Source organism: Helobdella robusta (genome assembly GCF_000326865.2).
Source record: "Helobdella robusta unplaced genomic scaffold HELROscaffold_49, whole genome shotgun sequence".
NCBI lineage: Eukaryota > Metazoa > Annelida > Clitellata > Rhynchobdellida > Glossiphoniidae > Helobdella > Helobdella robusta.
In genome coordinates, this window is record NW_008705246.1 from 50,647 (window position 1) to 69,580 (window position 18,934).

An 18,934-nucleotide genomic window follows, 5' to 3' on the forward strand; every position below is an offset into this window, starting at 1 on the left:
TGTTCACCAAAAAACTTTAGTGAGAAAAACTTTAGTGAGAAAAATTGAAAAAACGAACTAAAAACATATTAACGCCAAACATTCGGTAGAATTTATAAAATATTGTAAAAATTATTTTATATTCATTGCTTTGATTATACACTCATCAACTCAGAATTATTAAGAATAAAAAAACTTCTCGTGAACAATAATTACTCTTTGAAACAAATTGATCAAGTCATAAATAGATTAACCAAAAATATCATGAAAATGCACAAAATATACATCAAAATAATGCAATTACCAACAACGTTCCAATCAACAATGAACAGGAAGATAATGGCAACCCCTCCACCACGTCTAATAATTTTGATAATAACAGCATCACAAACCTCACCACAAACAGTAATAACAATAACAATAACACCAACAGCAACAACAACAGCCGTATCATTAGAAACCAAATCAACAACAAAATGAATGACAAAAATAAGATACTATTTTATTACAAAAATACCTTTTCAATGGCGTATAAAGAAGATGAAAGAATTTTAAAAGGAATAATATGCAGAAACGTAGTAGCATCAAATCCAATTAATAAAGTTCTTCGAATTTACTATCAAAATTTAAAAACATCCCAACTAATCATGAAAAATAATTGCCTTCCTGCAACTACTCAACTACAACAAAGTCATCTAATATATGAATATAAATGCTCCGTCGGTGAATGTTCGCACCGCAACAATGCTTCATATATTGGAATGACAACTACCACATTGTCAAGACGTTTGACCATGCATCTACAAGAGGGAGCAATTAAACAACATTATCAACAACAGCATAACATCACTTTAACACGACAAATGTTAAATAACACGCAAATAGTTTATTGCAATAACAACATCACAAACCTGAAAATAGTTGAATCAATTTTCATACAAAACAAAAAACCCTCCATGAACATTCAAGTACAGTCTAACAACATTCTACCTTCAAATAGACTACTAAATAAAAACAACAATCATTATAATTATAACAACAACAATTACAACTACAGCAATAATTATAACAATGTTATCACCAACAATATTGATGATTCAAACAACAATCCTATCAATAGTGACAACCTTAACAACATCAACAACACCAACATCAACAATAACAACAACAACAACAACAATAGTGCCAACACTGTAGATACCAATGCTACAACCCACAGCGCAAATATCAGTTGCAATTGGAACATCATCAATAGTGACAACCCTAACAACAACAACAACATCAGCAACAACAACATCAACAATAACAACAACAACAGTGCCAACACTGTAGATACCAACGCCACAACCCACAGCGCAAATATCACTTGCAAATGGAACATCATCACAAGAAGCAAGAAGAACCACAGCGATGATAATAATAATAATAACGTTAACAATAATAATACTAATAACGTTTTTAAATATTGTAAAAATAATATTAATAATATGTAGTTAATTAAATAAATTAATTCGCGCTTCTCGGCTGAGCATTGATATTTACCTTAACAACCATAAACAATATAAACAATCTTGCCGTTAAAAAAAAAAATAAATTTAAAATCGCATTTTATATTGTTTATAGTTATTAAATTTATTTTATTGGTTTTCTGTTTTAATTAAATAATTTATATAAATTAATAATTACTTGTTCCTTCTTATCAAATATCTTACATACCTTATATATAATGCACTGAAAATGAGTTATCTATAACTCGAAATAGCTATTTGCAAATTTATTTAATAAAAATTTTTAAAAAACAATAAAATGTCTAATTTCTCTGAAATTAATAAATTAAAAAGAAATATAAAAAAGTTGAACAATGCTGAAAGTAGTGTTGAATTTTTGAAACGTTGCGTTAACTACAGTCTGTTACCAATATATATATATATATATATATATATATATATATATATATATATATATGTGTGTGTGTGTGTGTGTGTGTGTGTGTGTGTGTGTGTGTGTGTGTGTGTGTGTATATATATACACACACACATATATATATATTATATAAAAATTATATAAAAATATATATTTTTTTATACCATATAAAAATATTGTATTTCTTCACAGTTCTTCGCAGTAAAAGTTCGTCACCAAAAAGAGCATGTTCGACGATTGGGATTGGAGGAAAATGCTGATGGACCTGGTCGTATACGCTGGTAGCGAACCTTGGTCTTTTGTATTTTATGTCCTGTTATTTCTGTCGCCATTTTTCTTTTTAAGCGCTTATTTGTCATGGCAGTTAGCTAAACAAATTGGGTACAAAGAAAAAGACAAGAAACGAAAATCAAAAAGAGACTCTAATGTTGCTAAATCAAGAAGACACAAATCAGATTGACAAAAGCTTATAGATTTTTTTCAACAGGTTTTTTTTACTGTGGATTAAAATTTTCGATTGCGATCATATTATTTTGTTATTTGAATTTAAAATTGTGTTGTTCTTTGTTTGGAGTTATAAACATGGATTCAACTAGACACATTTAAATAAAACGACTGAAATAAAACTTGATGGTTTTATTATATTCAGATAACTTGCTTAACTTTGAAATAATTTTAATATGTGCCTTTTCAACAATAATAACAACTTATTAGAAATTTATATTCGATTGAACATTCCACAGTTTTTAAAGTCTCTGACTACGAATTTCGTAGGTTTGCTGTTGCTAATTTATTTTTTAATTTGTACTTATTTTCAGTTAGTATGACAAGGTTATTTTTTTTATGTAATCATTTTCCTAGCGTTTATCATTTGTGTGTGATGTGAAATAAACGTTGCCAAGAACAGATGTGAATTTTAGGGCTCGTATTGATTTATTATTTTTTAATTTGAGCTAAAACGAATAATAGTTCACGAATCACTGATGAATTCAACTAAACACAAACTAAAGTGAATATTCTATATAAAAATTTTTTTCAAAACGGCAACAAAACAGCAGTAATAACTAAACGACATCCAGAAAAATAAACACGCAGAACAATGTCCGAAATATCACCAATTATCAGAACGACCAAAACTAAACACGTTAGAACCAAATTAATTAATAACTCACAAAACCTTCCCCTTTTTTTTCCTTTTTTTTCAAAAACAATTGTCCAAAACACTTATATACTAAATCAACTGAGAACTTCATTCTCAAACATACTCACTATACTCGCGCAATACCATTCACAAAACCAATTCACACAACATTCTACCGTCATGCATACAAAACCAGTTTATACAACGTTTTACCAGCATGACATACCAGACCACTCTATGGAACAAGCGCGAAAAACCAACACGCGCATGATCCATTCATTTTTATACACGCGCCAAAAAAACTTCGCAGTGATAATCCTATATATAATAGCTAAATCCGGTGAAGTAATCTTAGAGAAAGAAAAAGTACTTGAAAGATAGACTGAATACATTATCGATCTTTTTAATGATATCCGTGGTGAAAAGCCTCCTATTAAAAAAGACCTAGATGGACCAAAGATACTTGGATCTGAAGTTCGCGCCGCTCTTTCCGAAATGAAGTCAATTAAAGCGCCAGGTCCAAATGTGATAGTTGTTGAAGAAATTAAATGCCTTGGTAAATTTGGCATTGAAAAAGTGACAAAAATTCTAAATGGGATTTATAACGGCGGCGAAATTCCTGAAGATCTATCAAAGTCAATGTTTATTGCATTGCCTAAAAACCTAATGCAACAGAATGTAAACTACATTGAACAATCAGCTTGATGAGTCACTTTACATAACTTCTCTTGAGAATTTTGATGATGAGAGTACGAAGCAGTTCTAAAATTTCAAATGTCCAATGTGATTTTCTAGAGGATTGTGGCACAAGAAACGCTATCTTTATGCTACGAATGATCAGTGAACAAGCGATTGAAATGAAGAAAGACTTGTTGATATGTTTTGTCGATTACTCCAAAGTTTTTGAAAGCGTGAAACGCGTAGAGCTTATGGAAATACTTGTAAATTTGGACATTGATGGAAAAGACACGATGACTAGTTTTGTCGAAATAAAGAAAAATGTTAGGTAAGGCTGTATATTTTCTCCAGACCTGTACAATCTCTATAGTGAGATAATCATGAGAAAGATCGAAGATCCATTGGAGGCGTGAATATTTACAATGTAAGATATGCTGATGATACAGCTCTTATAGATAATTCAATGGAAAAACTGCAAGCAATTGTTTCCAAACAGGTTTTTGAGAGTGACAGGAAAGGCTTGCAAATTAACATTAACAAAACAGAGTGCATTGTTATCAGTAAATGCAAAACCACCTCGATCTGCTAAAATTATCATTAATGGTAAACAGGTGAAACAATTCAACAGCTTCAATTATCTCGGAAATCTGTTTACCTCAGGTTATAAATGTGATATGGATATGAAAAGAAGGATAGCTATGGCAAAATGAAAAACATCCTTACCAACAGTAAAATCAGAATATCAACAAAATTAAAACTGTTATGTATTACATTTTCTTATGATAACTTACGGTTCTGAGTCCTGGACAATTTTTGAAGAAATGGGAAAAAATTAACACTGCTGAGATATGGTCTTTGAGAAGAATTATGAAAATTAGTTGGACTTCTCATATTTCGAATGAGGGTGTATTAAAACAGTCAGGTTATGAAAAAAGGAAATTACTACAGATAATCTCACTGAGACAGTTAAAGTTTTTTGGTCGCATCATGCGGAAGGAAAGAATGGGAAATCTAACAACTACTGGAAAGATTGCAGGGAAAAGAGATCGCGATCAACAACAAATAACATTATAACATCCGTGAAGTCTTTGTGTCACTTGTTGAATATCACTACATTTCAACTACTACAAAGTGTCAAAGATGGGGTTTTGTGGAGGTCGACAGTCGCCAATGTCCTGAAAGGATAAGGCACGAGAAAGAATAAGAAGTTTGTAATTCTAAATTTGTTGCAGGCAACATGCAGTCACTTACAGTTGTGGAGCGGCAAGATTTTTGACGTTTGATGCAATCTGAATTTTAACGTTCGACCAATGCTAACCCAAATATTAAAATGTATACAAAACACGTGGTTCCAACATATGAAAAAATCATTAGAAACATTCAAGAAATGTGATTATGTTGGCACAGCTGCTGACATTTGGACACAGCATGTTCGCTGTCATATTAAGTCCCAAAGAACTCATTTGAGGCTTTACGGTTGTTTTAAAAAACCAACTATGATTGCAATTTATTGATATAAATAAATTGAATATTTAATAAAAATAAACATTTTTAAATTCAAAAATGGTGTTAACTAATTAATATAAACAATTAATAAAACATAAAGTTTGCAACTTGTTATCTGAAGTGAACAAATAATTGGCTGCAACAACATAGATAATTTTCTTTCTGTTTTGAATTAAACTACGTCAAGTAGTTATTTTACTTTAGTACATTTTTAAATATTTATTTAGTACTTGTATTAAAATAACTTTATTACTTCCAGCTATTGTATACTTTAATAAAATACATTTGATGAGTTACTTACTTACTTACGTCAAACTGCAGAGAACAAAATAATTTATTCTTATGCAAAAATAACACAAATTAAAAATGTTAAAAAGGATGACAAATCAATAGATTGCGACTTATTAAAAGCTTTTAGAAAAAAATAACAAAGAAAAAACATATCAATCAACAAATGATAAAAAATTATATAGTAAATAATGCATTACGCGCGTCACAATAACTTACGGCTAGCCGAATCAATACTCGTAGAACAGACATTCGATAATAATTCAACAACGTGCAGTTGGAATCCTTCCCAATCATCGATCATGAAAACACATAAAAGTGTTATATTGGACAAAGTTGAAGATTGTAAAACTAATTAAATGAGCCTTAAGTATTCACTTTGAACAAACAAGGAATCAACAAAGTAGAGTAGAGACAGTATATAGATATATTTGTGCTCTGTCTACACCGAAGATGGTGTTGAAATACCGAAAAAAGCTTTTTTGTTCTATCAAGCTAAAATAAACAAAAATTTTGGTTTTGAATACAAAAAACTTGAGAGTGTTTTACGATCAACTGTTAGAAAAGTTAAAAAGTTAAACAGGAAGATAACTAACGCCGAAAATGCTGCGGTTTTCATCATTAATTGCATTTCTGACAGTCTTAATCCAATATATATATATATATATATATATATATATATATATATATATATATATATATATATATATATATATATATATATATGTTGGTAATAGACCATAATTTTTACAATATTTATGGAACTACAAACATATTAACGCCAAACATTCGGTAGAATTTATAGAATATTGTAGAAATATATGTATATATATATATATATATATATATATATATATATAATTAAAAAAAACTTAATATAGCAATCGTTATAGCAGTTTTCACAAACGCTATCAAATTATAACCAATATATCAAAATAACAAGAATGAAAAAAAAACTATAATAAAAAAGGGTATGTCTTTAATTGTCTTTTAAATCCTGCAATGTTCATTTCAGGCATTCTGATGGCTGGCGACAAGCCGTTCCATACGACAGGGCCAGACAGCAAATTCACGTGTTCCAATCTTTAGCTGTCTATGAGGAACCACAAGAATGTTCGAATTGTCAGACCTTAGACGCACACCAGATGCAGTCGGCGTTTTTAATTTCAGTTTATCTGATAAATATTTGGGAGCCAGACCGTTTAGTGATTTAAAAAGTGTGACAGGGATTTTAAAAACAATGGGCAACCAATGAAAGTCTTTCAGGATCGGTGCAGCATTATCATACCATCGACATCCAGCCACAATCTAGGCAGTACGGTTTTGAATCGATTGCAGAATTTTGATAAATCTGGCCGGAAGTCCATAAAACAAACCATTGCAATAATCGATACGTGAGTGCACCAACGCATGCGACAAAGTCAGCATTGCATCTTTATCAAGTGATTCTCGAATTTGTTTCATTCTTCTATTCCATGCCAGTCATGATATAAAGGTCATTTTAAAATGAGATTTCATTGTTAGGTTTGAATCTATTATAAAGCCTAGGTCCGACACCGCTTTACAGAGATCTATTTTTTTTATCATTCATAACAACGGAATTTATACACAAGTCTGTCAATTGTTGCTAGGTAGAAATGGGAAGAAATTTTGTTTTACCCTGATAAAGCTTTAATTCATTTCTCGACATCCACAGATTAACCTCCGACATACATTCAATGAATCTCGTAATCTTGAAATAACTTGAAATAACTAATCTTGGTTTACTTGATAACATAATTTGAATGTCGTCTGCATATGCATGGCTTGTAAAATCATAAGAATCAATTATCTTCAACACATCAGATGTATAAAGCAGAAACAATAAAGGACCCAAAAAAAGATCTCTGCGGCGCACCAAAGAGAACCACACTGACGTAGGACAAACGCCGTTGAACGAAACCTACTGTGTTCGACCAATCAGGTAGCTTTTGAGCCAATTTATTATCTCCCAGATATACCAAAACTTTGATTCAGCCTGAGTAGTAACATTTCATGATTGACACAGGAAATGTTTTGAGCATCCATCTCAGCATAAACTCTTGAGAAAACATGTAGCAGGGCAGTTTCAGTGTAGTGAAATCGTCTAAAACCGGATTGATGTGCAGGCAGGAGATTATTATTATTCAAATGAGCAAGCAATTGTTTCGACACCAATCTTTCAATGAGTTTTGATATAAATGACAGATTACTGATAGGTCGATAATTATTAACATCATTTAGATCTGCATCACCTTTTTTCAACATCAGCCTCAGACACGGTCCGAAAAGTGTCTAAAACAACTGCTCACATCCAGGATCATCACTGTTTAGACAAGACTGATTTTCAGTGTCAATCCCCTGTTTTATCATTTCAATTTTTTCATTAAAGAGAGTCATGAATTGACCAGCATTGAGATCATAGAATTCGCGTTTAGTGCCTTCACAGTGACTGTTTAGAAAAATTTTATTAACCACCCTCCACAAGCATTTTGGAGTTTTACTGTTTTCATGGACAACTTTTTTCCAATATACTTTACGTTTGTTTGAATAAATTTCAGCTTTTTCTCTAAGGGTTCATTGGCTGACACTTATGTTTATCAGTCAATTTATGACTATTTCTAAAAAAATTTTCTTTTTTTCTACATTTCCGTTTTGAAGCCTTGCAATCATCATCAAATCACGGTGCAACATGATAGCGCCTAGGCACCACCAGCACAAGAGGAACAACCCTATCAACAATTCTCTTTAATTCGTGACTGAATAAATCAAATTCTGCATTTACATCATCAATTTTACACGGTCTGGACACTGGAGACTCAAATATTGCTCAGCGAAAGCTTTCTTATCAAAACGATTCCAGAGTCGGATCGATCTTTTTGCTCTCAGAGACTTTGTCAATTTTATTGATAAACTAACCTGATCAGAAAAGATTCCACTAGAATAAACCTTAGCTTCACGGACCGCTATATTGTATGACGTCACAATCAGATCGAGCGTCCCACCTAGAATATGCTTTGGCTCATTTATGTGATTGATCAACTGAAACATTTCAAATAACAAAATACTGGAGCTAATGATTGTAACACATTCTAAGACAGAAATCAGTTCATCAAAAAATGATGTCGTTAATTGTTCAAATTCAGGTCTGTAAATTGCCAGCATAATATAATCTAATTCATTAATTTTAAGTTTCACCTCCAGAACCTCAAAAGCAGTAACCAGTGGCCGAATAATCTTTTTATATCTAAAAGATGATCGGAAGAAAATAATTAAACATCCATGGCGTTGGTCAAGCGATCTTAAACAGTCTACAAACTGACAGCCAGGTGGCATTGATAACCCAATGGAAATATTATCTGCCGAACCATGCCAGCTCTCCGTCACGACAAAGATGTCTAGGCCTTCGTGAATCAAACCATAAATAGAGCTAAATTTTGTTATTATAGATCTAATATTTAAAGCTTTAACGCACTGGAATTTATCTATTACATTTTTATTGTTACACCCTTTTCAACCACACTCATCAAGATTTGAGGTTTTATATTGACACTTACCATAATAGCGTGTATTACCTGCATATCTAAAACAACTTTCAACGTTGTTTACTACATTAAAATCAATATCATCAACACAACTATCAGTGCAATCTGGCTCAATCAAACATTTTCTTTCAGTTTTTGTTCCCGCCGAAACTTGACTTTTTTCCATCTTCCCGGAGCTTCCCTCACTCTTTGTAAAAAAATCACTGTTTACAGATTACTGCCTTTTTGCATCGTTGATCAATTTCTTCAATTTATCTTTCTGATCATTTGAAAGGTCTTGATTAAGACAAACACCTTTTAGCACATCATCCAACGATTTCATTCGCGATACATTATTCATTATTAAGTTTTTCGTTTTAATCTCATCAAGATTAATCAATAACGGTTTGTTTAACTTTTCTTGTTTTTCCCTAGTCTCGTGACTTTAACAACTTATTTCTCGGCAACCTATATATATATATTGGATTAAGATTGTCAAAAACACAACTTTGATGAAAATCACAGCATGTTCGGCGTTAGTTAACTTCAAATTTAACTTTTCGATTTTTCTAACGGTTGATCGTGAATCATTTTCAAGTTTCTTTAGTTCAAAACCAAAATTTTTGTTTATTTTATGCATGAATTGAACCGAAAATCTTTATTCGGCATTCCTATACCAACTTCGGTGTTCAAATTGATATGTTGTGTTTGTGCCCATATATATATATATATATATATATATATATATATATATATATACTGTGCCTCTACTCTACTTTGTTGATTCCTTGTTTGTTCGTGCATAAAATAAACAACAATTTTGGTTTTGAGCTAAGAAAACTTGATAATGATTTACGATTTTACGATCAACCGTTAGAAAAATCGAAAAGTTAAATTGAAAGTTAACTAACGCAGAACATGCTGTGATTTTCATACAAAATTGTATATATATATATATATATATATATATAAATAAATAAATATATATATATATACATTTTCGATAAATATTTATATCAAAAATGTGTCAGTAAAAATTTTATCGACTTGCTGATGCATATATAGGTAATAAATATATATCATTGTGACGCACTTAATGCATTAACTATTCGAACTTTGAAACATTTAACTTTGAACTTTATTCAGAGCCTAGCTTAAATTATAAGGAAAACGGAGATTTACACATTCATTGCTGAATATTTATGTATCTAACATAGTTATTCATTCTCTTTTAGCATTGTGGTTAAATAGTTTTCAGAAATTTTTAGTTGGTTGTTAATAAATAGTTACAAATATATGGCAACATAATGTCACTACCAGGAAATTATGCCATTATTGATAATTTTGTAAACGGTGTTCGACTTAAATCAGATAAATATTTAGATGGATTCAATCCCGCCACTGGAGAAGTTTTTCTGAAAATTGTTGATAGTGGTTTGTCAGAGGCCAAAGAAGCTATAAACTCAGCTGAAAAAGCATTTGATAGGTTAGTTGTTTCTAGATTAATTATTACATTATATCTAGTTTGAATTACTGAGATAAAATCTCCGAACCTTAATCAATTAACTAATTGTTTCTAAATATACTTATAGAATTAATTATTCTTGTATTATATATATATTTATATATATATATATACCTTATATTTGTATATATATATACAAATATAAATATATATATATATATATATATATATATTGCCGGAAATTTTATGAAACTGGTGGTGTGAGGTAATCTCTTCCTCTATCTTTCTCAGGGAATTTTTTTATGGTCCGACAATAATTTTTGTGTATATTTTTATCGTGAGTTCGACCAGTCCTGTGTGGCACTGGGCTTTTTCGAATTATATGATTTTACTGAGTAACACACAAACGCGTAAAGAAAAATATTCGATAACAATTTTATTAATCGACGGAAGTAAATGAAAAGGAATTGAACTAAATGAACTCTATAATAATGTAAAATGTCAATGAACAAACTGGAATACAGGAATTAGAACTTCTTCTTGTTGGGTCTTCGACTTGGGATATGTTTCTTGGCGTTTAATCGTACAACCTCGACGTGTGTAACCGATAGTGACGTCTATACAACTCCAAGAAATAAATAAAATGAATGCGGAAAAATCGGAGCCTATGGAAATTGCAAGCTGCGTGTGAAACTATACCAATGAGTATAGAATCCAGCAAAGAACCCTAGGTCCACAAATAGCAAGAAAAGAAGGAGGCGGATTCGTTTCCACAGAATCCAAGGCCTGTTTTCACTGGGCCTGTCAGGTCGGCTTTCGCACCACCCTGGCTTGTTTTCACTGGGCCGTCGAGTCTGGTCGGCTTTCGCACGACCAAGGGCCTGTTTTCACTGGACCTGTCAGTCAGTTGGTCGGTCGGCTTTCGCACAACCCTGGCCTGTTTTCACTGGGCCGCCAAGTCTGGTTGGCTTTCGCACAACCAACACAGAACAGCACTGGAAACAAATTGTGTGACCAATGAGCATAGAATCTCGTACCAAATCCACTTTTGAGAACTTAAGACGTTTCTGAAACTATGCCAATGAGCATAGAATTACGAATTAAGTCTCTTAGGGACCAGAATAGGCACCGATTATTCGAAGCTGCCTAACTAGTCAACCCAGTGCGGACTCCCTTCACTCCACACTCTCCTCTTATATAAGATAAAGAAACTCTATATCAAAACAAAATTAGATTTTGTTTCGGGTGTTTTTAAACATAAAAAATTTCCAAGGTATGTCCAATTAATCAAAAAAAAAAAACTACTAATTAAATTTTAAAATAATTTGTAATAATTTATGACGTCATCTAAATTGCAAAACAAACAAAAAATCGTCTTGTCACCTATCGAGTAAATTAACTTGCATCATGCCCCCTATCGAGTGAATAAATTTTTCGTTGAAAGCCTTTGAAGTATTTTTAGTCAGTATTATTTCATAATTCTGACACTATATATATATATATATATATATATATATATATATAACTAACTTCTTGTTTAACTTTTCAATTTTTCTAACGGTTGATTGTAAATCATTTTCAAGTTTCTCGAGTTCAAAGACAAAAAAAAATTTGGCTTTGAACTCAAGAAACTTGGGAATGATTTACGATCAATCGTTAGAAAAATCGAAAAGTTAAACAGAAAGTCAACTAACGCCGAACATGCTGTGATTTTCATCAATAATTGTATTTGTGACAGTCTTAATCCAATATATATTTATTTATATGTAAAAGCATTTCCAACAATTTCAAAGTTGCCTGTACCAAAGACCATTTTAGTGGATAGGGGAGAAAATAGAGTGTAATTAAGGCAACAGCTTGTTGCACAAATTGCCAAATACATCAAGAGCTGTTGAATGGGGCGGCATAGTGGCCTGGTGGTTAAAGTCGCCCGGTGCTGTTTTGCAATTCCTGCAGTTACTGGTTCGAATACGGACAAATAAATTTCCGCCTATGCTATAATATGCTTCGTGTATGATGCATCCTTTGGCATGTGTTTACATACGATGTTAGCTTGTTATTGATTCTTCTGAACCTAGGAAAAGTGTGATAGGCCTTTAACTTTTTTTTTTATTTTTTAAAAATCAGGATCTGACAGATGCAGAAACTGTTACAGCATTCAAGGCAGTAGTACAAAATAAAACAAATAAGTAGATAAATAAATAACAAACGGAGAAAGAAAAATGTGTAAACATGAAAATAAAATAAAATAAATAATAATAATAATAATAAAATAAATAAAAGAAAATAAAATAAATTGACAATAAAATAAAGTACATAATGGCATAAAAACGCAAATTAATAGACTAAATGATGACTTAGTGAGTTAGTGAGGTGATCGATAAATAAAAAAGACTTTGTATGAATGATAAAGTTTTATTAAATAAAAACTAGTTGTGTGAATGATAAAGTTTTATTGAGAGTTAATATGTTAGAGGTGTCGTGATGAAAGTCTTTTCCTGATATGTAGATTGGATTGGTTGGAAACTTGATAGCTATGTTTGTTTGTACTTTTTGTTTGTACTACTTTTAATCTTTTCTTAAAATGTTTCAGAACCGAGCTGCTAAATTAATTGTTGATAAGTTATTATTAGATCATCAATTTTGTATGAACATCACTGGTTAACGCTTGACAAAAGAATATTTTTTTTAAATTGTTTTAAAACCGTAAAATATTCTAATTTTAATAAAATTAATTATAACAAAATTTGGTTAGAAATATTAAGAGTTGTAACAACAAAAAACTATCTAACGCTAGAAAATCGGTACATTTCATAAATTTTTTTAGTCTTTATTAATGAAGCTCTGACATACACAGAACCACATACATTGTTACAGATATATTATCTATATATCTTTATTATAGTCTTCATATCTTCATCAATTGATTTGAAGCAGTCATCTTTGCCACAAAGGCTGTTTATCCTCTTCTCACAACGTACACATGTATTTATGTGCACGCGCAAGCACCGCATCATATACGCTGAGTATATGATAGCCATTGAGATGTTTGACTCAGCTCGCATTTGAACCACTGAGCCATCTCGCCAGCAAAACATGCGACAACTTACGTCGTCTCCCCGTTTACCGACCTCAAAAGGATGGACGGCTGGGTTGGCTACCCGAATGAACCTGCAGAAACTGCAGGATTCGAACCCGGGTCGTGGTAGTAGTAGATGAACACGCTAACCACTCGGCCACGAGCGAGGTCCATATAAATTACTGTATATATGTATGTATATATATATATACATATATATATATATATTTATTATATTATATATATATGTTTATTTGTTTTGAGATGTATTTTTTAAATAATTTTTTTGGAATTGTATTTTTAAATTAATTATAACAAGAAACATAATTATTTGATTTAATTATACCAAAAATATTAACCTTTTTCTAGTTGGTCAAAAACGGACATAAATTTAAGGTCAAAAATTCTACTCAAAATAGCTGATTTGATTGAGGACAGACTGGACGAATTTGCAAGAGCAGAGTCTCTTGATCAAGGTAAACCTGCATGGTTAGCAAAAACTCTAGACATTCCTAGAGTTATTCATAATTTTAGAATTTTTGCTACTGCCGCTCTACACAAAAGAGACAGGTAAGCCATAAATCTTTAAAAAAAATTTGTTTTGTTTAAAAAGAATAAAGAAACATTTTCAATTTTTAAGGATTTTTAAAACATTTTCAATTTTTTTTATCGAGATGACAGTTTTATTGAATTTTATAGAAAATAAATGTTTATATAATGAATATGATTTGTGATTAAAGAATTCTTGTTTTTTGTCACCCATAAGCTTTGTCGAGCCACTGATTTCCTCATAACATCTCTCTATCAATTTCTATTTTAGGCCAGTTCCCCAAGAGCCATTCAAAATCTTCCTCTGGTATTTCCACATTTGGACATTCTTGCACGCTGTAGATCCTCTTCCAAGCAATTTTCTTGGTGATCTACTTCATCGTCCCTTTGGGTTTATATATAATTGCTTTTCCGATGGTTCGGTTTACATTTATTCGCAGCATTTATTCATGTCAACTTCATTTTGTGCAATATGATCATTTTGCTTATGTACGAGACGTGCGACCAGTTCTTCTTCTTATCTCTTCATTTAAAACATGATTCTGTTTAGTGCTTTTTAGAAATAAGACAAGACAAAGACTTTGCGAGTTGAAGACAAGACCAAGACATGTCTCGAGACATCAAAATCCGAGGAAAAAACAAAAAATTCAAGACAAAATCAATACCAGGAAGTCACATTTCCAAAAAATTAATGAGAATTTTACAAAAAATCCTATTTGAGCCGGATGTTTGTCACCTAAGTTTATATATATACTACATATATATATATTATATATATATATACCATATATATATATATATATATAAACTATAGTTATTAGTAAAACTTGGTTAAATGAATTGTCGGCTCTATTGATTGAAATAGAAAATTATATCTTTATATTCAAAAATAGAAACTTTTGTATAGGAGGTGGCGTTGGCATGTTTGTAAGAGATGATTTAGATTTGTGTGTGTGTGAGGATAAAGTGTTTAATGATGAATTTATAGACATGTTGTGTATTAATGTAAGATTAAAGAAATGTTGCAGTTATAAATATTTAGAAGTAATTGCCTTATATTGACCTTCTAATACAAATTTTGATGTTTTCTTGAATAAATTAGAAATTGCCCTCAACGTATGTAGGTAAAATCATCAAACGTATCTTGTTGGGGACTTCAATGCAAATCTTTTAAAATCAAATTTGTCAAACATTACATCAATTCAAAATTTACTTTTGTCATATGGCTTTGTTCCATTAATTGTTGCTCCAACTAGAGTCAATCATTCAACAGAACTTGCTGTATTGGAGTTCATGCAACGAGTGATGTACAATTTTAATGAGAAAATCTTAACTATCGGGATCTTTATTGATTTGTCAGAAGCTTTCGACATTATTAGTCATTATATACTTTTGCGAAAACTGCAATCATATGGCATTAGAGGAAAGGCTCTCCATTGGTTTAACACTTACCTCAAAAACAGAAATCAATATGTAGCAATAAATGGGAGAAAATCAGGTTAACTAAGCATTACCTCTGGTGTTCTGCAAGGATCCATACTTAGACCACTACTTTTGCAAAATTTATTAACGATCTTGCCTTAATAGCTTCTAAAGCTAAGTTTTTACTTTTGGCCGACGACACGACTACTTTCTTCCACACGAAAAATCCGCATGAAGATCAAACATTAATTAATAATGGTTTAAAATGTATTGTCAACTGGTTCTCAATAAATAAATCAGTAATAAACAACTCAAAATGTACATATACTAATATTTATTTGTTCTGTTCTTTTCCTGATTTTCTCATTTGTGTCATGTTCCTTGTAGCCAGTTCGCATCATTCTTTTGATACACATGTTCTCGCAGGCATGCTTTCCATTTCTCTTTAATGCCCATGACACAACCCTTTAAATCAAAACCGGGACCACCATTTTAGGTTCTTAACTTGACCTTTAGTCTTATGTTATGTCTTTTGAAAACTTTGGTGTATACTGATCCTGTAGCCCTTTCCTTCCCTTCAATTTCTCTTCTATTTCACCTGTCTTGTTAATATAATTTCTTAAATAGGTAAAATGTGTGTTTGTGTGTGTGTATACGCGTTTAAAAATTCAAGTTTTCAACTTTTGGCAGATGTCACTATATGGAAAATCAATCAGCTTTCAGTTACACGAGCAAACATCCAGTCGGTGTAGCGTTACTGATCAGTCCATGGAATTTACCTCTTTATCTTTTAACTTTCAAACTTGCACCCGCTCTTATCACAGGCAACACAGTTGTGTGCAAACCCAGCGAGTTCACATCTCTTACTGCTTCAATGCTGTGCGATGTTTGCAATCTTGCTGGTAGGGTTCTTTATTAATAAAAAAATAGTTATAACAATAATAATAATTAACATAAATTCCAATAGGTTTGCCACCGGGCGTATTGAATATGGTTTTTGGCACGGGACAAAAAGTAGGCAGCCATCTTGTAAGTGACCCTAGAATAAAAATTGTCAGTTTTACCGGAAGCACTGCAACCGCTGAAAAAATTAGATTGGCATCTGTTACACAGAACAAAAAATTGTCTCTTGAAGTAAAATTTTCTATTTTTAAATGTTTGTCTGTTTTTCAGGTGTAGGAAAATGCATCCAATTTTAAATATTTAGATGATAAAAGGGCCAATAAGATTAAAACGTTTTCACCCCGTCAAAAATTGATTGAAAGGAAAGGTTTTCAGGAGTCGGTGTCTGGTGTAAAGACCGCTGGACAAAAGACCGCCAGCGTAAGGTCGCCAAACTATAAGATCGCATAACACGAAGGTCGCAAACAATAAAGTCGCATGATATAGAGGTCGCAAAGCAATAAGACCGCATACATAATAATTGATAATAATGATAATAATAATAATATAATAATAATAATCGTCCCATGAAAAATTTTCGCGTTTTATTACTGACTTACGACTTTATTACTCGCTCTGAACAATCAATCCATGCACTACTGTTTAGAGTATTACAAATTTCTTGAAGTTTTTTGATGGTGGCTCTTTGGTTTGTGCAGTTCCTAAAAGGGGTTGATATACTTGTGGATAATGGATATTTTTTTGTGAAAGAAAAAAAGCAAAATGACACGATTTTTTGGAAGTGTAGCGAATACAAATGGAAAATGTCCAGCTCGCCGTCGCACCAGGCTCAATGAGATTGTAAAGTCAATTGGTGACCACAATTATGTTCCAGACTTTGCGAAAGTCGAAGCCAAGAGTGTGATGATTAATGTGAAGACTACATACCTACATACCTACATACATACATACATACATACATACATACATACATACACACATACATACATACATACATACATACATACATACATACATACATACATTTCCGGTACGATGTCGCGAGCGGTTTGGATTAACGAGTTATTGTGTTATTTATTTAATAATTTTAATAATTCTGACAAAATTGACGATGCGGAATTCATTTACGAAATAATGGATTTCTACAATTGTGAAGATATTAGAATAGCAAAAAAAATACTTACCAGCGATCTAGATGCATTAAATCTGGAAAAAGATGATAAAATAAAGCCAAACAGTTCTGGAAACTCTAAAAAGGACAAGGTTAGTGATTTAATACTAACAATAAAAACTATTCTGAGCAACAAAATTGAAAGCAAATTGCCTCAGTATGCTGCTCTCAACCTTTTTAAAATTCCAAGCTCAAAAAAAGCTAAATTTGAGTCAATTCTTGACGAAAAGTTAAAAAAATTAGAAGAACTATTTATTGAAGAAAGAAACATCTTCCGAGAAATAGTAAATGATGCGGCTATTAACAATAGCCCAAAAGTAGAAAGAAAGCAGCAATCCGATTGCAAAACCGAATCGAGCAAGCAATCTGACTGGTCAGAGATTGTAAAACGTAAAATTAAAAAGAGCTCAAATGTTCAACACGTGGCGAATGTTCAACACGTAGCGAATGTTCAACACGTGGCGAACATCAACATGTTGAAAACAAAGAAAAAAACACACAACACTAACATAGCAAATATGAAAACAGTTATAGGCACCCAAACTGATAAACAAACAAATTTGAAAGCGATGAAACCTTCGCCAAAAAGAAAAGTTTTTTACGTTGGTCGATTGGACCAACAATGCACTGCAAAAGAGTTAAGCGAACACATAAATGGATTGAAAATTGAGGTGCTTGGTTGCTCAGCAATCAAAAACTCAACTTTTAATCGCCGCTCAAAGCAAGCTACAACATCGATCAACACACAAAACACGAACTCTGACAAAATTGATGTTCAACAGACAAGCGCTGCATTCAGAGTTTGTATTTATGAAACAGACTCAGCTGAGTTCATGATTGCAGAAAACTGGCCAGACCAAATCATCGTCCGCGAATGGTGTTTCAATGATCCGTCGGCAAATGTTGTCAATGACCTGTCGGCAAATGTTGTTTCAACTAAAAATAGCAATGAATAAAAACTTCATAGAAGAGAATCTCGAAGAATCAAAATATTACACTGTAAAAGAATTATCTAACATAATAAAATTGAAGAATAAAATGAAAAACAATCACCTACCAATCATTCATCTGAATGCTCGAAGTTTGTTTCATAAATTATTAAATCTAGAAATCTTCTTAAAACAATTCGACGACTTTTTCAAAATTATAGTAATATCAGAAACGTGGTTGAACAATGAAACAGTTGATTTAATTAAGTTAAATAATTACAATTTTGTATATAAAAATAGAAAAAGCAAACGAGGCGGAGGTGTTGGTGTGTTCATAAAGCATGACATCAAATATGTGT

At 31.7% G+C, this 18,934-nt stretch overlaps 2 protein-coding genes across 2 annotated transcripts in view; both read left to right on the forward strand.

The window, feature by feature from the left end:
• HELRODRAFT_178596 (hypothetical protein) overlaps positions 1–1,472 on the forward strand; it is a gene marked incomplete at both ends in the record, with an annotated part of 2,363 nt that extends 891 nt beyond the window's left edge. Inside the window, 2 exons of the mRNA XM_009026711.1 lie at positions 155–290; positions 1,037–1,472. Of these exons, the coding sequence (XP_009024959.1) occupies positions 155–290; positions 1,037–1,472 (572 nt within the window). The remainder of the gene's footprint in view (positions 1–154; positions 291–1,036) is intronic.
• An 8,785-nt stretch (positions 1,473–10,257) lies between these two features.
• Positions 10,258–18,934, forward strand: part of HELRODRAFT_102275 (hypothetical protein) — a 13,849-nt gene continuing 5,172 nt past the window's right edge. Inside the window, exons 1-4 of the mRNA XM_009026712.1 lie at positions 10,258–10,543; positions 13,971–14,171; positions 16,263–16,474; positions 16,540–16,706. Coding sequence (XP_009024960.1) covers positions 10,365–10,543; positions 13,971–14,171; positions 16,263–16,474; positions 16,540–16,706 — 759 coding nt within the window. The 5' untranslated portion in view covers positions 10,258–10,364. The remainder of the gene's footprint in view (positions 10,544–13,970; positions 14,172–16,262; positions 16,475–16,539; positions 16,707–18,934) is intronic.